This window comes from Colletotrichum siamense (genome assembly GCF_013390195.1).
Source record: "Colletotrichum siamense strain Cg363 chromosome Unknown KSG_Cg363_contig06, whole genome shotgun sequence".
Taxonomy (NCBI): domain Eukaryota; kingdom Fungi; phylum Ascomycota; class Sordariomycetes; order Glomerellales; family Glomerellaceae; genus Colletotrichum; species Colletotrichum siamense.
Window position 1 is genome coordinate 3,628,959 of NW_023501019.1, and position 20,946 is coordinate 3,649,904.

At 51.5% G+C, this 20,946-nt stretch overlaps 5 protein-coding genes across 5 annotated transcripts; 3 read left to right on the plus strand and 2 right to left on the minus strand.

The window, feature by feature from the left end:
- Positions 1-1,051: 1,051 nt before the first annotated feature.
- Positions 1,052-3,161, minus strand: CGCS363_v009943 (Uncharacterized protein; the record flags this gene model as incomplete). Its single annotated transcript, XM_036641792.1, has 3 exons — positions 1,052-2,192; positions 2,243-2,488; positions 2,539-3,161. The coding sequence occupies 3 exons, from the start codon at positions 3,159-3,161 to the stop codon at positions 1,052-1,054; spliced, it is 2,010 nt and encodes a 669-aa protein (XP_036492631.1).
- A 2,697-nt stretch (positions 3,162-5,858) lies between these two features.
- Positions 5,859-6,762, plus strand: CGCS363_v009944 (Rhamnogalacturonan acetylesterase; the record flags this gene model as incomplete). The annotated part of the gene is made up of 4 exons (XM_036641793.1): positions 5,859-5,897; positions 5,953-6,121; positions 6,175-6,253; positions 6,306-6,762. 4 exons carry the CDS (start codon positions 5,859-5,861, stop codon positions 6,760-6,762), a joined length of 744 nt encoding a protein of 247 aa, XP_036493084.1.
- A 250-nt stretch (positions 6,763-7,012) lies between these two features.
- CGCS363_v009945 (uncharacterized protein) lies at positions 7,013-7,273 on the minus strand (the record flags this gene model as incomplete). Its single annotated transcript, XM_036641794.1, has 1 exon — positions 7,013-7,273. One exon carries the CDS (start codon positions 7,271-7,273, stop codon positions 7,013-7,015), a length of 261 nt encoding a protein of 86 aa, XP_036492628.1.
- Positions 7,274-8,374: 1,101 nt separating this feature from the next.
- On the plus strand, positions 8,375-11,162 carry CGCS363_v009946 (uncharacterized protein; the record flags this gene model as incomplete). Its single annotated transcript, XM_036641795.1, has 3 exons — positions 8,375-10,269; positions 10,332-10,445; positions 10,505-11,162. The coding sequence occupies 3 exons, from the start codon at positions 8,375-8,377 to the stop codon at positions 11,160-11,162; spliced, it is 2,667 nt and encodes an 888-aa protein (XP_036493085.1).
- A 2,726-nt stretch (positions 11,163-13,888) lies between these two features.
- Positions 13,889-14,701, plus strand: Napepld (N-acyl-phosphatidylethanolamine-hydrolyzing phospholipase D; the record flags this gene model as incomplete). Its single annotated transcript, XM_036641796.1, has 1 exon — positions 13,889-14,701. The coding sequence occupies one exon, from the start codon at positions 13,889-13,891 to the stop codon at positions 14,699-14,701; it is 813 nt and encodes a 270-aa protein (XP_036492629.1).
- Between the last annotated feature and the right edge of the window lie 6,245 nt (positions 14,702-20,946).

A 20,946-nucleotide genomic window follows, 5' to 3' on the forward strand; every position in this document is an offset into this window, starting at 1 on the left:
AATGAGGATTAAGTGAGTTTGGTGATGTTGAAGTCGGTGGTGATGGTTGAGGATATCAAAGGAATAAGAGGATGAGTTAAGGTGGGAAAGTCGACCCGGGGGAAGAGGGAAGGATGGGCAAGTCCAGTCGGGGACGGGGGGATGCAGTGGCAGGATTTGACGAGGTGCTGGGTGCCTGAGGGATATTTAAGCGACAATGGCAGCTGAGACCCCGGCCACTCGCGTAAAAATCCCTCCCTCTCATCGCACTCTCAACTTCGCGTTTGAATGCACCAGCTCCCAAATTCGGTTTGGACCAGGCAGAATACCGCCCGCGTTTGCCCTCTTTAGGACACCGACTTGCACATCTGGAGGGGCGATGAGATTAAGCTGAGATTTGGTCGGCTGCAAAGTGCCGTGGGGTTCCCGCCAAAGAGGGCACGTGGGCGCGACTTGGAGGTGGAGAGGTCGCCTGGAAGACTGGTGTCGCCACGACGAGATTTTGCAAAAGGGCTTTGTGTCACTTGCGTGGGTGGGTTTTCAGTCGTTCAGGCGTTGTGTAATTTGAGTTTGCCGCCGTCAGCACCGTTGGCGTGAGGCAGCCGGTAAGCCAAGATCGCCGTCATGACGTACCCTGTCCTCATCACCTAGGCGCAGCGTCTACCAACGGCGAACACGTCGTTTGTAAGCTCCCCCGCATTGAACCGGGGTGAGCTTCCTTCCATGTCCACGGCTTGCAGTAGCCGCATGCAACGGACGCGTCGCCAAGGAAGTTAGAGAAAGTCTCGATTTATTGATCACAGCACATGAGCTAAACTTGCTCTCGTGTCAGTGTTGCCGTACCGGTCTCTATGCTTGGATCTACAGCAAGTATCCCGCCTGCCGTCCAGTCCAGACCAAATCCAATCCCCGCAGACGCCAGCCATGTAAAAGGAGAGAGAAGACCGTATCTTCATGCATCATGTACAGTCGCGTGCCTAAGACGCACCCCACGTTCCCGTCTGCGGTTTGCAGAAGCTCGTCCGCGGTTTGCAGAAACTCGTCCACGGCCCCGTAGTAATGAGAGCTGAATCTATTGAAGCTCCGCTTGCCCGTTGCCATTGGGGCTAGGTGTCGCCCGTTCGATAATCATCTGCTTGAACGGCCGGGCCATGGCCTTGATCACGGGCCTTACGTCTGGAGCTTCCGGTAACGAGGACAGCGTCAGAGACCGCACTTTTTCGATGACCTCGTCTGTGTCGCTAGATATGGACGTCCGCTTGCCGTGTGTCACTGCTCCTTGAACATCTTTGCCATGCCTGATGGATCCGCTCGGTGTGGCAGGTGTGATGAGAGTTTCGTCCAGCAGCGAATGCCATCTGACGAGGTACACACCGGGCCCCGACATGCTCGAAGAGTTGCCGTCCAGTATTGTTTGCATTCGTGAGCGAGAGATGTTGTTGAGTTCTTTGAGGTAGTCGGCGTGAGCGTCGATGATCGGCAGGAGGGCTGCCTTCTTCTCTTCGGGCACCTGGTTGAAGATGCCGCCCAACCTCTCCTCAATGCTGTCGCCGTTCTTTTGCTTGTGGAAGGCCACGAGCGAATCTTTGGCCCATTTTCTGAACTGGTCCATCACCTCGGGGCAATTCTTGCTGACAGCGTGCAACCACTTGTAAAGGAGCTGCCTGTTGTTCTTGAGAAGCCCAACATAGTCTTCCACCGTCGGTAAGGGTGGGTCAGCCTCATCCTTCGACTTTGCCTTCTTCGGCTTGCTCGTGGCAATGAGCTGATCAAGGAACGACTGGTAGTCCTTGACGTGATCCGACAAATCCACCTTGTTGTGCACAGCGCGGATGATAGGGTCCATGCCGGCGACGGCGTCGCGGACTGCCTGCGTCAACAGATCCGGGCTCTGCTTGCACAATACATTGATGATCTCTTCCCGGTCGCGGATAGCGAGCTGGGCCGCATAGTACTCGAGGCACTGCTTATGTTCGGCGTCGCTGACGTCTTCTAGCAGCTTAGGGTCGGTGGTCTCGAGAATGACGGCAACAACAGACTTGGATTCCCGCAAACTTCTCGCCCTCACGGTGTCGCGCTCGCTCTTGGGTGACTGGCAGTGTGCCTTGATGGCAGCGAGGGCGCCCTTGCTCGGGCCATCCTTGGCCTTGGATATCGTGTCAATCGTCTTTCTAAACTCGGCGCAGTCCCATCCGAGGATCACAGAGATCATCCTGTTGTCTGTCAGCATTACAGGCTTCATCGGTCAGAAACCTTGCCCTACCTTTGCATAAGATTCTGCCCGTCAGCAGCGTTGGAGGTAATACCGATCCAGTTCGAGACGCCGCCCACACTGAGCTTCGCCAGGAAGATCTTCATCATGCCCGCAATCATGGTCGCCGCATTGCCGATTCGCAGTGTTTGGCGGACCATGCCGTAGGGCACCATCTTGTGAAGATTATCCATCAGCTTGACGAGGTACTGCCCCTCGGGGGAAACGATCAAGACCTGGTGACAAAGCGTCGCAAGGCTACTGCGTGTCAGCTCCAAATCCAACACTGCTGAGGATTGAGGACGTACTGCAAAAGAATGTAGTCGCATGCTGCCCTCGTCATGGAAGAATGTGTATCAAACTCCTCGGTCTCGGCAAGGTAGTCCAGCAGCTCGTCGCAAAGGTTTTCGTAGACGAGGCCATGCATCGCATCGTCCCACGCGCGCATCAGATCCCCCGCATTCTGCAAATCATACTCCTTCGGTCTTGTCGCGGGGTCGCTGACGGGTCCGCCGCCGATCTGGCCCCGCGCGACGGTCTCGATGACGGTGGACGAGGCGGTGGCCAGGGTCTTTCTAGTGCCCAGGGCGCCCTTCTCGTAGCTTTCGGAGAGGTCGACTTCGGCGAATTTCTTGATCAGGCCCTGGACGCGGACGCGCCAGAACTCGGGCACGATGGAGGAGACGCCCGGCAGGGGCAGGATGAACCTGGTGAACAGGGATTGCAGGAGCGGTGCCGAGGATTTCGAGGCGTAGACGACGGCCTCGTCGGGTTCGCTGGCCTTGGGGGTGACTGCGGCGAAGGGGTAGCCATAGTTGTCAATCGTCTCTGGCTGCTTGAACTGCTCGACTTCGCGGTAGGTTTCGAAGTGGGTGAGGATGTTGAAGAGAGCGCTCGTCTGCTCGGCAGTAAGGGGTGAAGAGGAGGCCATGGCTGCTTTCTCACGATGGCGCAGCGGCCATCTGTGTCCTCAATCTGGGCTTGGAAGAGTCTGGTACTCCTGGATGGTCGCTTTGCTTCGTAGATATAGATGTTGGTGTCGCCCTTAATAATGCGAAAACGTACTGCTGCAGGAATTGAATGTTGAGGTAGCGAGGTGTTTCGGTTTGGGAAAGTCCCCGCGATGCGATCGCGTTCGCTGCGCAGCTGCTTCAGTGCTTCGGTGCTCCGGTAAAACTGTGGGCCAGGCGCTGTGACGTCACCTGACTAGCTGCGGTTAAATCCTTTTTTTCCTTTTTCTTTTTGGGTTTTCACAGGAGGAGCTGGTCCCGGGGGCATTCACTTCTTATTTGTTTCTCACAATTAAGCACCAGGAGCACCTCTGCTAAGGTATTCATGGATCCAATGTTTCTAACCTTGGAACATGGCATCTATGCGACCCCGGCCCGTCCCTGTTCCCCTCCATTAGCTTGGGCGACCCTTAGCTTAGCCCACAGCAGCTCGGCAATCTGGACCTGCATGGGCCCAGATCTTGTGCTTCTGCAGCACAAACCAGGCAAAAGCTTCTGACACGGACACACCTCACAGCATGTGCAGCGCCAGTCTCCCGAGGCATTTCTCGAACCTGGGTTTTCAGCTTGAGCAGCTGCATGCATCACATCAGGTATGTGTCATTCAATGCCTTGTGCTTTGAAGGTTTCATGGCAGACCAGCACCCATTGGGTGTCTCATCGCATTGTTGTCTTTCATGGTACTGAACAAATCGCTTAGAGGAGTATCTACATGATTTTGGGGATGGAGTGGCATTCTAGCATGTTGTGGAATAGTGCTCTGGCATTCCATCAGCAAACTTGCAACCTCATGGTGCTACTAACCTGAAGAGGTCCGGACTTCCTGTCAGATAAAACCATCCGCCAAAAACCCTCCAAATGAGACGACCAGGGCTGACTCAAGCGTGGGACTGTAACTCAAACCACGTGTAAGAGTCCCCGAAATGTCAGCTCGTCGCTTTCCAGCGTCCCTCCGGCTTCATCAGCTCGTGTTCGGTGACCCGCGGCCGGCTCGCACTCCCGGATCCCAACGCCGCTATCCGTATGCGAGCTCTAGGACCCCCCGCATTCAGGCGGTTTCGCGTTTCAATGCTTGGAAAGTCAATGTGCTCCCCCCATTGGAGGACGCGTCTGTGTCCGAGCACGAGCTCATTGCTTCATTGGGGAACACTCTCTCAATGGCACTTATCAACACGTCATGGTAATAATAGCAGGCGTCGAGAGTGTTCGTCTGGGGTGGTATCTGCATGGTGGATCCGGCAGCCTGGGTCATTCACCATCGCCTCCATGTTAGGCGATCATCCTCTGGACTGTTGGAGGTTTCGTCAGCGAAGGTCGACAAGCTTACCAACAAGAGCAACCGCTTACCTGCCAAGCCTGTGGGTTGAAACTTTATGCCTATAATCTCAAACTCAATGCTTTTTGAATGGAGAAAATCCGTGCCGCGCATCTGCTCCGGGACTGCTTCATGGTCCGCATAAGAATGCGAGAATCAGCCTCATGGAAACACGTATGCCCGTCATTTCAGTTAACAAACATCAGTCGATGTCACAAGCTGTCAAGAACTCTCTACATCCGAGGCCACGCCTGGCAGGTGTCTGCCATTTGGACGTCGGACAATCAGATGCACCGAATGTCTTGCGCATCGAGGAGCGTGCTGACTCCATCAGTCTCCAAAGAAGACGTGGCTGCGATGCTGGAGAAAATGAATGGATGAGATACCGGTAGCAGCTTAGGGCCCCGGGCGCAAAGACTGGTCAACAGCGACAGCTTGGCACAGCACAGCTTTGCTGCGAGGGACATTTCGATCATTTTTTTTAGCTTGGCTAATCTTGAAAGGTCACCCAATTGCCCTCAGCTTATTGTCGCAGTCATTGTTCGCGCCCTATATCAACAAGACAGCAAGCATTTTAGACAACGGAGAGAGACCTTCCTCCTGGCAGGCTTCAATCCCCAAAGCTTGGCCGACGAAAGGTGATCCATCGAAACTGCGCCATCCATACCGAAGTTCCAGTCAGCACATGATCATTCCTCCCCGGATCAGACGGACCCCTTTATTGCTAACTCCCCCGTGGGGTATCCATCCGCCCGGGTTCGTTCGGTCGGTGATCGGCCGAAAGCTTAAACCGCAACTTTTCGGGTCTCATTCCGCCGACGAATACCCACCGCCGTCCACGAATGAAAGCAATTACCCCAAACATTCACTCACCGTCAGTCGGAGAGCTATCGTACATACAGTTAGCGGTCCCGCCTCAGAGATGAACCCTCGTAGGACAACGGCCGTGGTCAGGGTGCTACGCGGGGAATCTGCCAGGGGCAGAAGCCATCTCCGCAGACTGCTGCGGGGGAGACGATGCCACCTCCAGATGCGCCTAATTGCCGAGATCCGTTGTCATGACATGGTCGGACGGGGCGACCGCAATAAAAAGAGAGCAGGTTCTCGTGTTCTTGGCTGGAAGATGTTTCTGTGCACCCAGTCTGTCACTATTGCCCAGCACAATCGTCGGAGTCCCGATTAATCATCGAAAATGAGGTTCTCTTTGACTTCACTGCTGCTCTTAGCGAGCTCTGCGTTGAGTGTCTCGGCGCAATGCGACGATGAAGTCAAGCACACCGTCTGGCTTGCGGGCGACAGCACCATGGCGCCCGATGGCGGCCACAATGGCACGGAGGGATGGGTCAGTGAAGCTTTATACCTTGGACTGTGTGTACAATACTAATATAATTAATTAGGGCCAATATCTGCGTTACTCGCTAGACTCTTCAAAGATCCGAGTCAACAACTCTGCGTATGCCGGCCGAAGCGCGCGAACATTCACGAGAGAGGGACGTTTCCAGAGAATTATCGACGAGGTGAAGGCAGGCGACTGGGTCGTCATTGAGTTTGGACACAATGATGGGCGTAAGTGTTGTTTCCTCACTAGTTTTGAGCGCGTCTGACGAAGATTCCACCAGCCGGCGACCCAGCCACGGATGTGAAGAGCCGCGTCGACTGCCCCGGTATCGGCAACGAAACATGCACTGCCATCTTCAAGTAAGCAATCCCCCCTCCGTCAAAGACACATCGCGTCTAACATCCCATTCAGCAACGCAACCGAGATCGTCCAGACGTACACGACCTACCTCCGCAACGCCTCCTCCATCTTCCTCTCCCTCGGCGCAAAGGTCGTCATCTCCACCTCGACGCCCACGAACCCCTACCAGACCGGCAACTTCACGTGGACGCCCCGGATCTACTCTTGGTATTCGTGGTACGTCGTCGAATCACTGGGCGGCCCCGCGGCCGGCATCTACTACGTCCCGCACGCGGACTACTGCGTCCAAGCCCTGAAGCTCCAGGGCCCCGAGGCTGCGGTTGCTGGGTACCCAATGGACAACACGCACATGGCTCCGAAGCTGGCGGACACGTTCTCGCAGGCGTTCGTCTTGGGCTTGAAGTGTGGGACGTCGCCGCTGCAGCAGTATGTTGTCAACGCCACGTCGAGAATCGAAGGTCCCGAGTTGGGGACATGTCTGCCTGTGAATGCGACGCTGCCTATCTAGGCTTTGCGAGCTTGGGGATCAGACACAGACTGGAATGAGTAGAGACATACAAGTCACGCTTGTCTGGAAAAGATCAATTAGATGAGACCATCACGATGTGTAAAGGATTAATGATAGTTGCGAAAAGCTCAGCGGGACTCTTAATTCAGGGCATGCTATTTAATCTCGAGATGGAAGGAGTATTCCGGGCCAGAAGTCATGAGCACGAGAAGGCGTGACACTCACATTCTATCAACGATTTTGCAGTGATCTAGTCATCTGAAGGGCTATGGTCCTCCATAGAGCCAATCGAACAGCATTCGTCGACGCCCAAAAAGTCAGTAGAGGGAGCGAAGGAGTAGGCGCGCTGGCAAGAAGAGCAGCAGACCAGGGTAGTGCGGCGATCGCGCTCAATGACCATGCAGGAGATGCCGTTTTTGTAGGAAGGGCAGTATACGTAGTCGGACTGTGATTGAGAGATGGTGTTGCCGCATTGGCGGCACTGGGTAACGTAGAGAACGTAGTTGCACATGTTGATGATTCTGGATGGGGTGGTGACTTAGCTGCTGGTTTTGGAGCTTTGGTGAATTTGAAATGTTGATGTTTGTGGTTGAATAAGCCTGTTTGGTCTGATGAGAATGAGGAGTGGAATTCAGTTGGTAAAGAATCCTTCTTAAGTACCCATGTACCGTTGAATTGAACACGCTGAAGTGTCTTGAGCGAGTGATACTGATTCAAGACAAATATCAAGTGACACCCAAGCTATACATGAACCAAGGCATTGTATTGTTCTCCTTCTGAAAGGGCCACTAAGTCAGGTAAAGGGGAATTGCCTGAGTCAAGGAAGTTGGTGGCAAAGGACTTCTTTGTCATAGGCAACAGTCTCGTTCACTATCAGATGAACCAGCAAAGAGCTCACAACTACGTGATCAAATCATCAGGTGGCTATGCCTGATTACTTTCAGATATGTTCTCTACTACATTTTTTAGGCGTCAGGTTAACTATTTCTTTGCATTCGGCGTCAGTGTCACAAATTTGAAGTTGCTGTTTGGAACATTTCATCTCAACCACTTTTGAAACACCCAAGGGCGAGTTCGCTGAAACAGAGGAATCTCGGGCAAACCATTGGCTTCATGTCAATATTTCACCGAGGATTGAAGTCTTGATGAATGTGATTGGTGCGCCTAATGCTCATGAAATATGTCGTCACCAGGGACGGATCGCTCCGGTCGAGCTCTTCTCGAAATGGAACATGCAAGACTTTGCATTGTCTATTTTTGCAGCAACCCCAGTAGTCCACCAATCCCTTGCTTGCTCCTATGCTCCATCAGAGCATGAGCATGCGGGAGGGAAATATACCCCCGCATCCATAGACAGAGATATGGAGCAAATGCTGTAATCATAGTTGTACCAAAGATGAACTTCCGTAAACCTCGCTGTATTTTCATCACGAGAACACTGCGGATGACCACTGGCATGCTTTGGTAACAAAGCATCTCAGCTTCCGATTGAAATATCGGCAAGGTGTAAAAGGAGAGAGACCGCCCTACTTTGTGCACTCCTCAACACTATCTCTCAGCTGGAGGTGTTCCACTTAGATCTTGGTTCCCTCCATGCCACTCTGCTGCCATAATGCACTTTCGAATCCTGTCTTCACTAGGCCTCATCGGGCTGCCTCTTGTCTTCGGCCAAGACGACATTGGATTCGGCAATGGCACGTATGCTTTCAAGACCAGAAACTGGGATGCAGTAATTGTCAAAGATTCTGCCACGCTTGCATCCCTGAAATCAACCGGAAGCGACTTCGACTTTCTCCCATATGATCTAATGCAGCTTGGCCGTCGTGTCCAAAATGGCTGCTACCATTGGGGCGACATCAATATTCGATACCGCGGAACTTCATCGGACACATGGAATGAAACCAGCTCCGCCACCGCGAGGAAGCCAGTCATCGAAGCTGGAACCGGAGCTTTGGTCTCATCTGATTTATCTCCGACCATGGAACTTGGCCCGCTGGATGTGATTCGTGAATGGGTCGATGTGTCTGGCGACCTGGGACTGCGGTTCACAATCACCAACTCGGGCGACGAAGATGTCGAGATAGGTGGGCTGGGCTTTGCGGCAGCAGTCAACAACATTTTCACGAAGAGAAACGTGTCAGACGTCAATGAGAAGTGCTCCTTCATGGAGCCGTACGTAGGACAGGACGCCGGTCACCTCCGAGTTTTACCCCTGAATGGAGTCGGCCCCGCTCTTGTCATCACGCCGCTGTACAAGACACCGTTGGAGGCCTACCGCTGGCTGTGGGAAGATAACAAGGGAGAGACACGGATCGGTTCAAACATGTGGGAGGGTTTCTTCGAGTGGACTGTTCACAGCAAGGCTTGGGCTGAGAACGAGTGGAAGAACGTGGAGCCTTGGAATACCCCAACAAACGCCGTACTCAAGCCAGGAGAATCACGGAGATATGGCGTCCGATTTACAGCGGTCAATGAAGGCGTGCAAAAGATTGATGCCGCGATTGCGAGCACGGAAACTCCCAACGCCATCAGCTTGCCTGGCTACATCATTCCACGGGATAGCCCAGCGACTTTGCACTTACAAACCGGGCTTGGGATAAATTCTCTATTCACGTCTCCCCCAGATGCTCTCCAAGTCATCGACCGAGGCAATAACACATACACCGTCCAGCCATCTTCATCAACCTGGGGCCGCGTGCGCCTCAACGTCGACTATGACAACAACACTACCCAGACCATCCACTATTACATCACAAAGTCTGCAGCTGAGACTGTCTCTGATCTCGGAACCTTCCTTACCACTGAGCACTGGTTCGTCGATGACTCGGATCCATTCGGTCGATCCCCGTCAATCATGGGGTATGACGGGGAGAAGGGCGCCATAATCGAGCAAGACAAACGAACAGCACTAGCCGGGCTGAGCGATGAGGGTGGGGCCGGCGCATACGTTGCTGCCGCCGTCAAGCAGACCTTTCAGCCCAGTGCCGCCGAGATCACCAAGCTGGAAGAGTTCGTTGATAAGGTCCTGTTCAAAACCATACAAGATGAGAATTACGCAGTCACGAGGGGGCTGTTCTACTATGACCCGGAGCTGGACTACAACTACACCATCACGTCCGGCCAGAAGAAGGACTATGTGTACGAGATCAACCGTGCATACAACTATGTATGGCCGGCTGCGACGTACTGGGCCTTGTATCGTGCAGGAAGAGCCTACCCGGATTTGCTGAAGACGCATGACTGGGAGTGGTATCTGAGCCAAGCCTACAAGACTGTGATGAGAGGAATGAAACTCGACATCGGCTTCAAAGACAAGGGACTCATGGGCGAGACTGTCTTTGGAAAGATCTTGGTAGACTTGCAAAGGGAGAATAGGTCCGTGGAAGCGCAGAACTTGACCGATGTGATGAGGGCTAGACTCGATGTTTGGTTGACGGAGGCATATCCGTATGGGAGCGAACAGGCTTGGGACTCCACCGGCCAAGAAGGGGTGTACTTTTGGGCGAGGTGAGCGGTCGAAACCACCAGACCTATCTGGTGCGTGACACCGGACTGACTGTCATTTCCAGATATTTCGGTGAAACGGACTTGGCCACGCGGGTCAAGAACAGCGTGATGGGCTACATGACTACGGTGCCACACTGGGGATACAACGGGAACGCCCGCCGGTACTGGGACTTTGTGTGAGCCTTTACACATGTTAGATATAAAAGCCTTTTGCTGACAATAGGTTCTTCTGCAGGGTTGCGGGTAAAACTCAGATCGTCGAGCGGCAGATCCATCATTACGGGTCCGGGCTCAATGCTCTCGTAATGCTTTCGGCATTCCGTGACGATCCAACCATTTCATACCTACTCCGTGTGGGATACGGCGGTACATCTGGTGCGCTGTCCAACATCCGCGAAGACGGCTTCGCGTCGTGTGCGCTGCATGCATGGCCGGAACATCTTTCTTGGGACGGGTTCAGTGGCGACTACGGTCCCAATTTCGTCGGCATGGTACTTGGATCGGGCACGTATCTCGTCGATGACCTGGACTATGGAATGATTGCTTACGGTGGGATCTTGAAAGTTGATGACGATCTTATAACCGTGCAAGTCCGAGACCCTTTGCGTCGCAAAATCTTCATTGGACCTCTTGGAGTTGAGATTGAGGTTGATGCAGGCGTTGTCGAGCAGTTTACCTATCATGTGAAAAGTCGTATAATCTTCTTGAAGGTAGGCCAACTCGAAGACGGTCCTGAAGCGGAAGCAGCAATCTTGTGGATTACTGCCGGCGCCAGCTCTACCAAGGAGGCTACAGAGTACAAGGTTCAGGTAGGCGGGGTTGAGGCAAGTCGAGAACGAGGAGGAAGCAAAATAGCTCTGACATCGGGAACGACTGAAGTCTACATAAACTAGGATACTCAGTCTAAATATAAAACCATGTCTCGGTAGTGAGTACCATACCTAGCGCAAAATTGACGACCATTAAACCCGGCAAAAAGGATGATTTGAAAGGGACGAGACTCGAACTCGCGCGGGTTGCCCCACCAGGAAACAGATGTTAAGCTGACCTTAACCTGGCGCCATAACCAACTCGGCCACCCTTCCAGATGCGATCGTTGAGTGTTTTCGGATCGCTGGTGGTTGTGGGTTGCGGCTTGGACAGGGCTTGTTAACCTGAGAGGGGCGCGATCGTGGCCTTGTGGAGTCGTGATGGTTAGCGTTGTGGGACCTCTCATATCCTGAGAAAGCTCAATCCATACTGTTGGCGACTCCTGCATGCGAAATTCTGCCTCGGCAGGCGTACTGTGCGATATTCCAGAACACCCGCCGTGCTCTAGAGGAACTGAGAAACCTGGCGAACTCTCAACGGAAAATCTAGCTGTCGACTTATCTCCGACGGGAGACATGCTCAAACTTACAAGCACTCTAGAAGACCGCTATATATGGGTAGATGTGATATGCATCGTTCAAGATGACAAGAAATACTCACATGAGCAACTTCAGCTTATGGGTGTCATTTACGCATCGGCAAAGCTGACAATTGTTGCATCTGACGGCGACGCGGCGGATGGCAGAGTGGGTCTTACGGGCATATCACCAACGAGAGATCTCAGTCTTGCAAGATATGATACCAGCTTTTGACGTATTCAACATCGTGTTGCGGCCTGGTACTCTTCTGGGAAATCCTGCTAATTCTACAGTTTTGAAAGTAGCTGACCAGACTGCTTTTTCCTTCTAATTTCCCGGGCTTCAAACATCAAACCGCACCCAGCTGCTAGTGCGCTACCTGCAAAGACCTGTGCTGCTACATATGATCCCCCATTTATTGAAATGAGCTGGCCAGAGATGGGAGATCCTATCAAAGCTCCAAACCCAACCGCAGAAGAGACGATACCCATTTGAGATCCCAATTTTGATCGGTCTGGGCTCAAAGATGCAACTGCTGCTGGAAATAATGACTGAACACCGCCAACAGATATACTGTAGAAGACTGTCCAGACATATAGACCAGAAAGTGATTGTACAGCAATCCATGTGTACATACACAGCGAGGAAGCGAATACCAAGCCGATGAAGGTATTGAGCGTTCCAAAATAGGTCGAGAGAAGGCTCGGAAACAAACGGGCAATAAAGCCAATCCCGTTGAGAACGAGGAGGAGATTCATCGCGTCGACGTATGACATGCCCTGCTTCTCACGTGCATAGGACGTCAAAAAGAAAAATGGGAAGAAGACCCCCAGGTATGCCTTGAATGAGTGTTAGTCTTGATCTTCCGACCCGTACTGTCCTAGGACTTCGACTTACGAGAAAGACTCCAATGAAGTAAAGCGTGAATTCAAGCTCTTTGAATGCACCCCAGTCGACCAACAACTGTCTCTTCGCTACAGGCTTATGTCTCGGCCTTACTACTGCGAGTGCGATCGCAAGGGTAGCGAGTTGAATAAAACCAATGCTTCGCATCGTCCATCCAAACCCAATGGACGAAAGCAGGACTCTGGCCATACTCGGATAGATCAGCCCCCCTGTCGTACTTCCACACGCCGCAATACCCAAGGCAAGGGGAAGTCTCTTGTTGAAATACGTCGAGATGACCGTCAGGTGGGGAGTAAGAAGAAGGCCATTGCCTAACCCAACGCAAACACCTTGGGCCAAAATGAGTTGCCAATATTTCGTGCAAAGAGAGGTCATGAATGTCCCTAGGACAAGGAGAATTGCGCCCAACGTTACGGTGATTCGAAAGTGGTCAGCATCCGTAAGGCGGCCGCTCACGATGCCACCAAAGAAGAGGAGAAACACAGTGATTGATCCAATCCATGCAACATCTGAGCGGGACTGACCCAAGGATGAGACGTAATACGTTTGGAAGACACCAAATGATATAATAAGTCCCCTTTGGATGGTTCAGCTATCATAACCGCAAGAAAGCATCCAATATTGGTGGGAATAGCAGTGAAACGTACCAAGTGTTCATGATTACAAGGAACCCAGAGAGGACTACTCAGTTCCTTAGCGTCAGATACAACTAGAATAAAGTTAACAAAGCTCAAATACCTGATAAATATGCAACAAGTCCCCCGTCTGGTGGAGGACAGTTGACTAAATTGGGGTCGTCATTGCCTTCGTGTAAAGAAACACTTTGGGCGACCGTGGTTGACGCAGGACGTCGGTGTAGCTCTGGTTCGATATTTTGCATGTCTGGGTCTGAGTGTGTTGAAGTATGGAATCTCATCTCTTGCTGTGAGCGTTGCGCTTCTCATCGACCAAAATTGCAACAAGAGCTTACACCGTAACGTAGTAAGGCGAGATCCTTTATGTGACTGCTCAAGAGCTGAGATGTGGAGCTGTTCATCTGAAAGGTGGCCAGGGGGTGTCTTGACGTAGAAAGCTATTTGTCATATCTATGCCCAGCATCATTACCAAGAACTGTGTCCATCAGTAAGATGCTTTGAAATTCAGACTGCTTTATAATCTGGGTTGCTTTCTAATCTACTACGGGTCCTAGGTGTTGATAGTTTCTCAAGCCACCTTTCTACAGCTTTATTTAAGAGATAAGGTGACCACGGGAGAGCATGAGCAAGTGGACTGTTTCTCGTTGCACATTCTTTGAACATTACATTTCGCATTCCAGCCCCGTCGCCATGTCTACCAGCTCGAGGTTTGAAGGAAAGGTCAGCGTTACCTTCATCGGCACCGCCACTGCCATTATCGACATTGATGGCATCAGATTCCTCACTGATCCCTTTTTCTCTCCCGCCGAGTCATTCGTTCAGTCACGGAACGTCACACTCAAAGTACACGAGAATCCCGCACTCAACCTTCGGGATCTTCCTCCCATTGACGCTGTTCTTCTCAGCCACGAGGACCACTGGGATAACCTTGATGAGCTTGGCCGCCAACTTCTCGATGGCCGCCGCGTGTTCACGACTCAAGACGGGTCCAGGAACCTTGCCCCTCGACCTGGTGTCGTGGGAATGACCCCTTGGCAAACCGTCAGTGCCAAAATAGGGGGCAAGATCTTCGATATCACAGCCACCCCGTGCGACCACGTCCCTGGAGATGAATGTGTTGGGTTTGTTATCCGTGCAGAGTCTTTCGGAATTTCCGCAGACGGCCGCCCAAACGCAATCTACTTTTCTGGAGATACGGTCTACGTACCTGAGCTGGCCCAACTGGCCGGGCGTTTTCACATTGCCGCCGCTCTTATGAATGTTGGAGAAGCTCGTGTCCAGATAGAGGCCCCGCCCGCCCCCAAGCGCCAGATCACCATGGGTGGGAAACAGGCTAGCCAGCTATTTCGAGACATCAAATCCGACTGGATCATTCCGATGCATTTCGATGCTTGGGATCATTTCACGCAGCACGGGGAGGCTTTGCGCGCTGAGTTGGAGAAAGAAGGGGTTGCGGACAAGGTCAAATGGCTTGTTCCCGGGAAGGCGGTTCAAGTTTTGTAAACACCGTAGGAGAGAAACAGGGATGGCAACACTAACAAAAGTCCAACTCGACTGGACTTTGTTGATTGGTTGATAAGTTATCCACCTCTGGAGCAAGCGATTGGTCTCCACCTTAGTAGTTGGTCTTGGCGGAATATGATACCGGATCCGGTTAAGGTTCTTCCTCACTGTGGGACATCTCACTTCGGCTTGCCTGTTGTATGTTTTGATTCTGCACTAATGTGGGAGGCCACAGAGGCATCCAGTGTAAGGGAGCTACATCGACGAAAGCCTGGTAGAAAATTGAAATTAGCATTTTCATGAATGTGCCTGCCTCCATGGTCATGGGTAGGCTGGATATCCAATGGATTGAAACTTACGGGTGCACGTATAAGTAGTACCATCAATAACAATTGCACCAAACAAACAGCGAACCATCTCGGAACAGGCTTTCCACGGGCCCAGTAAATCCGAGCGTACATTCTTCGAAAACGTCGGGCGTATTTAGCGTACTCACCATACCGATGACCAAATTCACAGTTGCGTGTTGGACCCCTTGTACAGTCGGCCAAATCACACTTGGGTGACGCACTGGTGACCCAATCACGGCTTGGGATGAAGGATCCATAACATCAGGTGTGTCGTGGAGGGATTGGAGGTGTACGATGCTGAAGTAATCATGCGGCACAGCCTTAGGATGATGCCCAACTCATATTAGAGGCTGCGATCAACCGCCTTCCCCCTCTTTCCTCAGTCAACCGTAACCATCTTTCTCAACCTCTCAAGGTCAAGTCTTTGAATGAAGACCAGAGTCTCACCCTGAAATACCAAATCAAGCAAGTCCAGGTACTACTCTTATGCGATGGCTGGGGCTCTAAGCCTCGTTGCCAGTGTCATCGCTGTAGCTGACGTGGCCGTCAAAGCTGGCAGCGCTTATTTGAAGATCACCAGGCTGTGGGACGAAGTCAAACAGGTACCTGCTACCTTGCGAGAAAAGACAGAAGAAATACAGCTATTCGAAGAGTTTCTTCATGACACAGAAAGAAGCCTCTCGCAGGGTCGATTTACCGAGCTTACACCAAATCAGGCACTTCTTGAACGACTTATCAAAAGGTGCCATGATACCTTGAATCAGCTAAAAGATTCCGTCGACCAAATTCATAGCCGTGTCGCAAATCAATCACGGCTCAAGCGCAAGATAGCATCAGCAAAATCCGTGTTGAACAAGGATGATTTGGAGGCCTTAACCTCCAAGTTTGATCGGGCGTTGAATTTCTTTCACATGGCACAAGATCAACAACGGCATTGGATGTGAGTCTCACGCAAATTTCCTGTTTCACAGACACTAGTCGTCATCAAATCATAACACGTAGCCAGTGCAATTCAGACTTATGAGCTCATATCTAAAGCTCCATTTGCCAATCCTAACCTGGAGCTTGACCATATTGAGGAAGCGGGTGGACCGTCGGCGAATATACTAGAACGTGTCATTGGGCGTCATGCCAGAGGCAAAGCACCGGCCTGGATACGATTTGCAAATATGGACCTTGTATCAGGTCCGACTAGTATAACCGGTGGCTTCCTCTGGAGGTCGAGAGCGACCGAAGGCTTCAGTTTAACCTTTCAAGCCCCAAGCTGGCTCAACCAGTCCGTGTTCTCGATTATGGCTCATAGAGCAGCCATCGGTTGGCAGCTTCACCTGCGGACCCACGAAGTTGTCCGCGATTTTAGTCAGGATCTGATACAACTTATTCATACCGACGACCCCAGACAGGTCTATCAGTATTTGGAAGATAACAGAATGTCGCCATTTGTTTTGGATGGCCTCGCGTACAATCTGCTTCACGCAAGTCAACATCATCACTTTCTCGAAAGCCCCCCAATAGCTGACAAAAGTATACAGACTGCTTTGAGGTACAAGAGTATAAACCTTGCGAGATCGCTGATTAATGACGGACTTGATTTGAATCCTCGTCAGTATGCAGCGTCTGTTCAAGCGCAATCCACTTTATCGCTACCAGCTCATTACAGCGTTGCTGACCTTTCGTAGCCCACTTCGCAGCATGGGCGTGGTAGCCACACGTTGGTCCGACTTCAGCCGTGGAAGTGATGGGTACGAAGTGATCGACATGTTAGGAGATGTCGGTCTGGATTATCTTCTAGACGAGCATAACGGTCTCGCATCCGCAATTTCAACGAGGATTTCTTTTGAGGGATTTCAGTTGCTGCTGAAGAGGTCCAGGTTCAGCCGAGACTATCCGCTGCCTCACAGACTTGAACACCTCAGAATGGTGGTCATGTGTTCTGACTCCAACTGGTCTTGGAAACAGGTGTTTTCCTTGCTACCAGAAGCGAGGGCCCCGAACTTGGATCTGCTGCAGTACTCCAGACGTGACGAACGATGCGATATTCTCACTTCGCTGGCCATGGCGTCAATGTGGTTTAGGTATTATCGGGGCTGTGAGGATTGTAGCGATATCCTGAGTGCCTGGATCAAGCTGGATCCCGCTGGTTTGAATCACGTGGAACGAAATCGAATGTTTGGCCCCGTCCAGCGGCCTTTGACAGCTTTGCTTAGTATCATACGCTGGGCTTTGACGCATGACAGGAACAGATATACTGACTTGCTGCAGTTGGCCCAGTCATCACTGCAGTTCTGGGTGAAGGCGATAGCTTCTGCGGGTGTCGACCTTCTAAATTATGGTCGGGCTGAGCGTGTGCTATTTGAACAAGGTGTTGTGCAAATGGGCCGCAGATATATCATCGACAGACGATGCCGAGGGGTTGATTATCGGACGCGATACTGTGTCGTTGGCATTACATACGGGCCTTTGCCTGAACATTGGCGACTTTGGTTTGCCGAAGAAACATATGGTTTTGCAGCAAGTTTCTGGAACATGGTTGAAAATACGCAGGCGGAGATGCCAGGATCCTGGGTTCCAGATCTCTTGGATGATACTGGGAAGCTCGACATCGCATGGGCAATTTGGGACCTGTCGCCATTCATATGGTCTGAATATCAAAGAATCAGGCCGCCAGTGTAGAAACTTTCTTGTCGAAGGGGGATTTATGACTACCGTCTATCAGAACCAAACACCACAAAAGCCTATCTGGTGGGGCCGATAGAATGGATAAATGGGCAAATTGGAAACAAGAACCGATGCTATAGGTTCTTCGTGCGTAAAGAAATGCCGATATGCGGCTATTTATCGGAGTACAGGTACAGTCATCCAAACATTAACTCAAACACGGTTGAGTGGCCTAGAAGGCATCGCAAGCCAAGCTTACTGATGATTCGTCTATTGGAAAGACCCAATCACAAGGTTTATTCGCCAAAGGTCTGCATTTGCCCGAACTCATGGAGGCTGACAATGTGCCAATGCTTACGGCATAGCCCTGGTAGAAGCCCAACCTCATAAGGCTGACGCTCCCTCGCTGTTACTTCTCGCGTTGTGACACCTGCCCCGCTCTGTGCTGTCCTTGCTTCGAGGGCTACATTCATCCGTAACTTATCCTCCCCACCGCAGCCCAGAACCTCACACCTCTCTATCGAAGGTACGCCTTTTACGATGGCCGAAGCTCTTGGCCTAGCGGTGAGCGTTATTGGCGTCGTGGACGTTGCCGCCAAGACTGGAAGCGCCTACGTCAGAATCCAAAAACTATGGAGCGAGGTCAAGAATGTCCCAAACCTTCTGCGCGAAAAGGCGGAAGACATCCAGATCTTTGAAGATTTCCTCGCAAACGTTGAGGACAATCTGGCCATCAGCCCACTTCCGGCTATCGCATCGGACCGTATCCTACTCGAGAAGCTTATCTGCAGATGTCGCTCTGCTTTAGAAGAACTGCAGGATATGGTGGACAGGATCCACACTAGAGTCACCAGGGAACGCGGGTTGAAGCACAAAATAGCTTCCGCAAAAGCTGCTCTGAAGAAAGACGACCTGGAGGCCCTTTCGCTCAAATTCGACCGAGCTCTTCGGATGTTCCAGATGGCACAAGCCGAAGAACGGCGACGCATGTACGTTAAATGCGACTGCGATCCTTTTTTGCCCCTCACTATAACTGACGATCACCACAGTGCAATTGCAACATACAACGCCATAGTTAAGAGCGACAAAAACGGAGTACCTTATCCAAAAACCAGCGCAACCGCAACTATGATTAAAACGCCTATGCAAAAAGAGTGTGATGTACAAGAGGATGATATCATGTCGAGAGAATGGCAAATACTCCGGGATATCCGTTCTGATCCTACAGAATTGAACATGTTCGGCAAGTTCTGCTTCGGATTTGAGCAAAAGGGTGGCTTCCATGCCTTCTTTGCTGCACCAAGCTGGCTTGGCGTATCCGTGTACTCAATCTTCGCTCAAAAGGCGAATATGGGATGGCAAATCTGTTTAAGGACGCACGAGATCGTCGACAGTTTCGATGCCAACTTTCACAAACTCATGTGGCAGGATGACTGCAATGCACTTCTGAAATACCTACATGGCCGGGGAATGGGCTTTTGCGTTCGAGATAGAATGGGCTTTGGCCTTCTGGATGTAAGTTTGTTCCAGTAAACTAATTCATTTCGGCTACGTGATGTGCTCTAATCCAAGGGAAATAGACAGCAATTTCTCGCAGGTCTTTCAATATCACCAAGTTGCTGTTAAATAATGGATTAAGCATCGACACCGGCGACCCCATCAAGTATGTAATTATTCCACGGGTTGCATGGACTTGCTATACTGACCGCTTTAAGAGGATGGCTACTGGGTCAAGCAATCGGGCTGCCGTATTCCGAACATGAATATGAAGATGGCAACTCTCTTATGATTCAGATCCTGGACGAGAATGGGTTGGATGACTTTCTCGAAGCCGATGGACTCGTTTGGGTTTTGGATCGCGGAATCAACTTGGAGGGCTTTTACGTACTGTTGAATCGACGCGCTCAAGGCCCCGAGTTGTCCGTCGAGGAACGAGTGAGGTTTTTGAGAGCAATTGTTTACCATACTGGAAGCAATTGGTGGACGCTGGATCAGCTCGCCATTCTGGTATCAAAGGCCTCGTTACGCGAGAAAGCGTGGCTTGCGGATTCCAGATTGCCTGGTCACTACTCACTTCTTCATTCCATGGCAGTTGGCGCCATCCACCCATTGCTGAGTAACGAGTCCGGTACAGAAGATCAAAATTGGGCTCAGATATTGACCGGGTGCATCCGGGTTGATCCGCTTGCTTTGCAGCATGCGGACCCTGGCAAGCCTTTCCATCTGCCCAATTGGGAGAACCCTCGACGCCTTTACACTCCATTATCAGCTATGATTTCTCAGGCATGCCTGAAGCAACGTTTCTCATCCGTAGGTTCCAAGAGAGACTTTTCTTCCCATCTCGAAAGAATTTTACGGTTTTGGATCAATACCTTGGCGACTGCAGGGATCGATCTTCTGGCGTATGGACGTTCGGAAAGGCGCTTTCATGAGACTGAAAAGGCGGGCAGGTTTCGGGGATTTCTTTCCAGCGAGGCTTCTCCTAGTAGACACCGCGACTACGGTCCTGTCAACAAAGGCGCATGTCGGCATTTCATAGCAGGCTTTACGTACGGCCCTTTACCCGAGCATTGGAAGCTGTGGATCACCTGCGAGAACTACGAATACGCAGGAGACTTCTGGAGCATGATTGATGACCAGGCTACTAGTATGCCCGGGAGTTGGGATCCGGACCCTGTCAACAGGGAACAGGAAAATTGGCGATGGATGAATATGGAGAACCCTCCCCTCATCTGGTCTGAATACAGAAAGATCAAACCCCCAGTCTAGGGCGCGAGGGATCTGAGGGCTGCACTTTGTATGCGATCCAAGATTGGAAGATGCTTTTTCCTTTGCACTACATATTGAGAGAACTTTTGAAAGAACTCGGACTAGCGGTTGAGGATCTCATGTCAGCGGGGCCATATCCTTTTTCTTTGCGGCTTCTATACTCTGCTTCTGAGCTTTGGAGTCATGTTTCAACACAGAATCGTGCTGAATATTAGCCTACCTTGTCGATGGCTGTTCCACTGAAACAAACTATGTGAGGGCTGCCAGGAGAACGGTGATGCTATGCCTAATTACTAGACCGTCGACATAGATTGTCCCTCAGCGCAATCACCGCAGCGTGACCCTCCTGCCTGCTATCCGACCTGCTCTTAGACACTTTCACGCCCACCCTCACGCCTGCTTTCTGCCCTGTACCTATTTATTCCGGGTTTCTAGCAGCAAGTCGTCCTCCGGCTCCGGCGACAGATC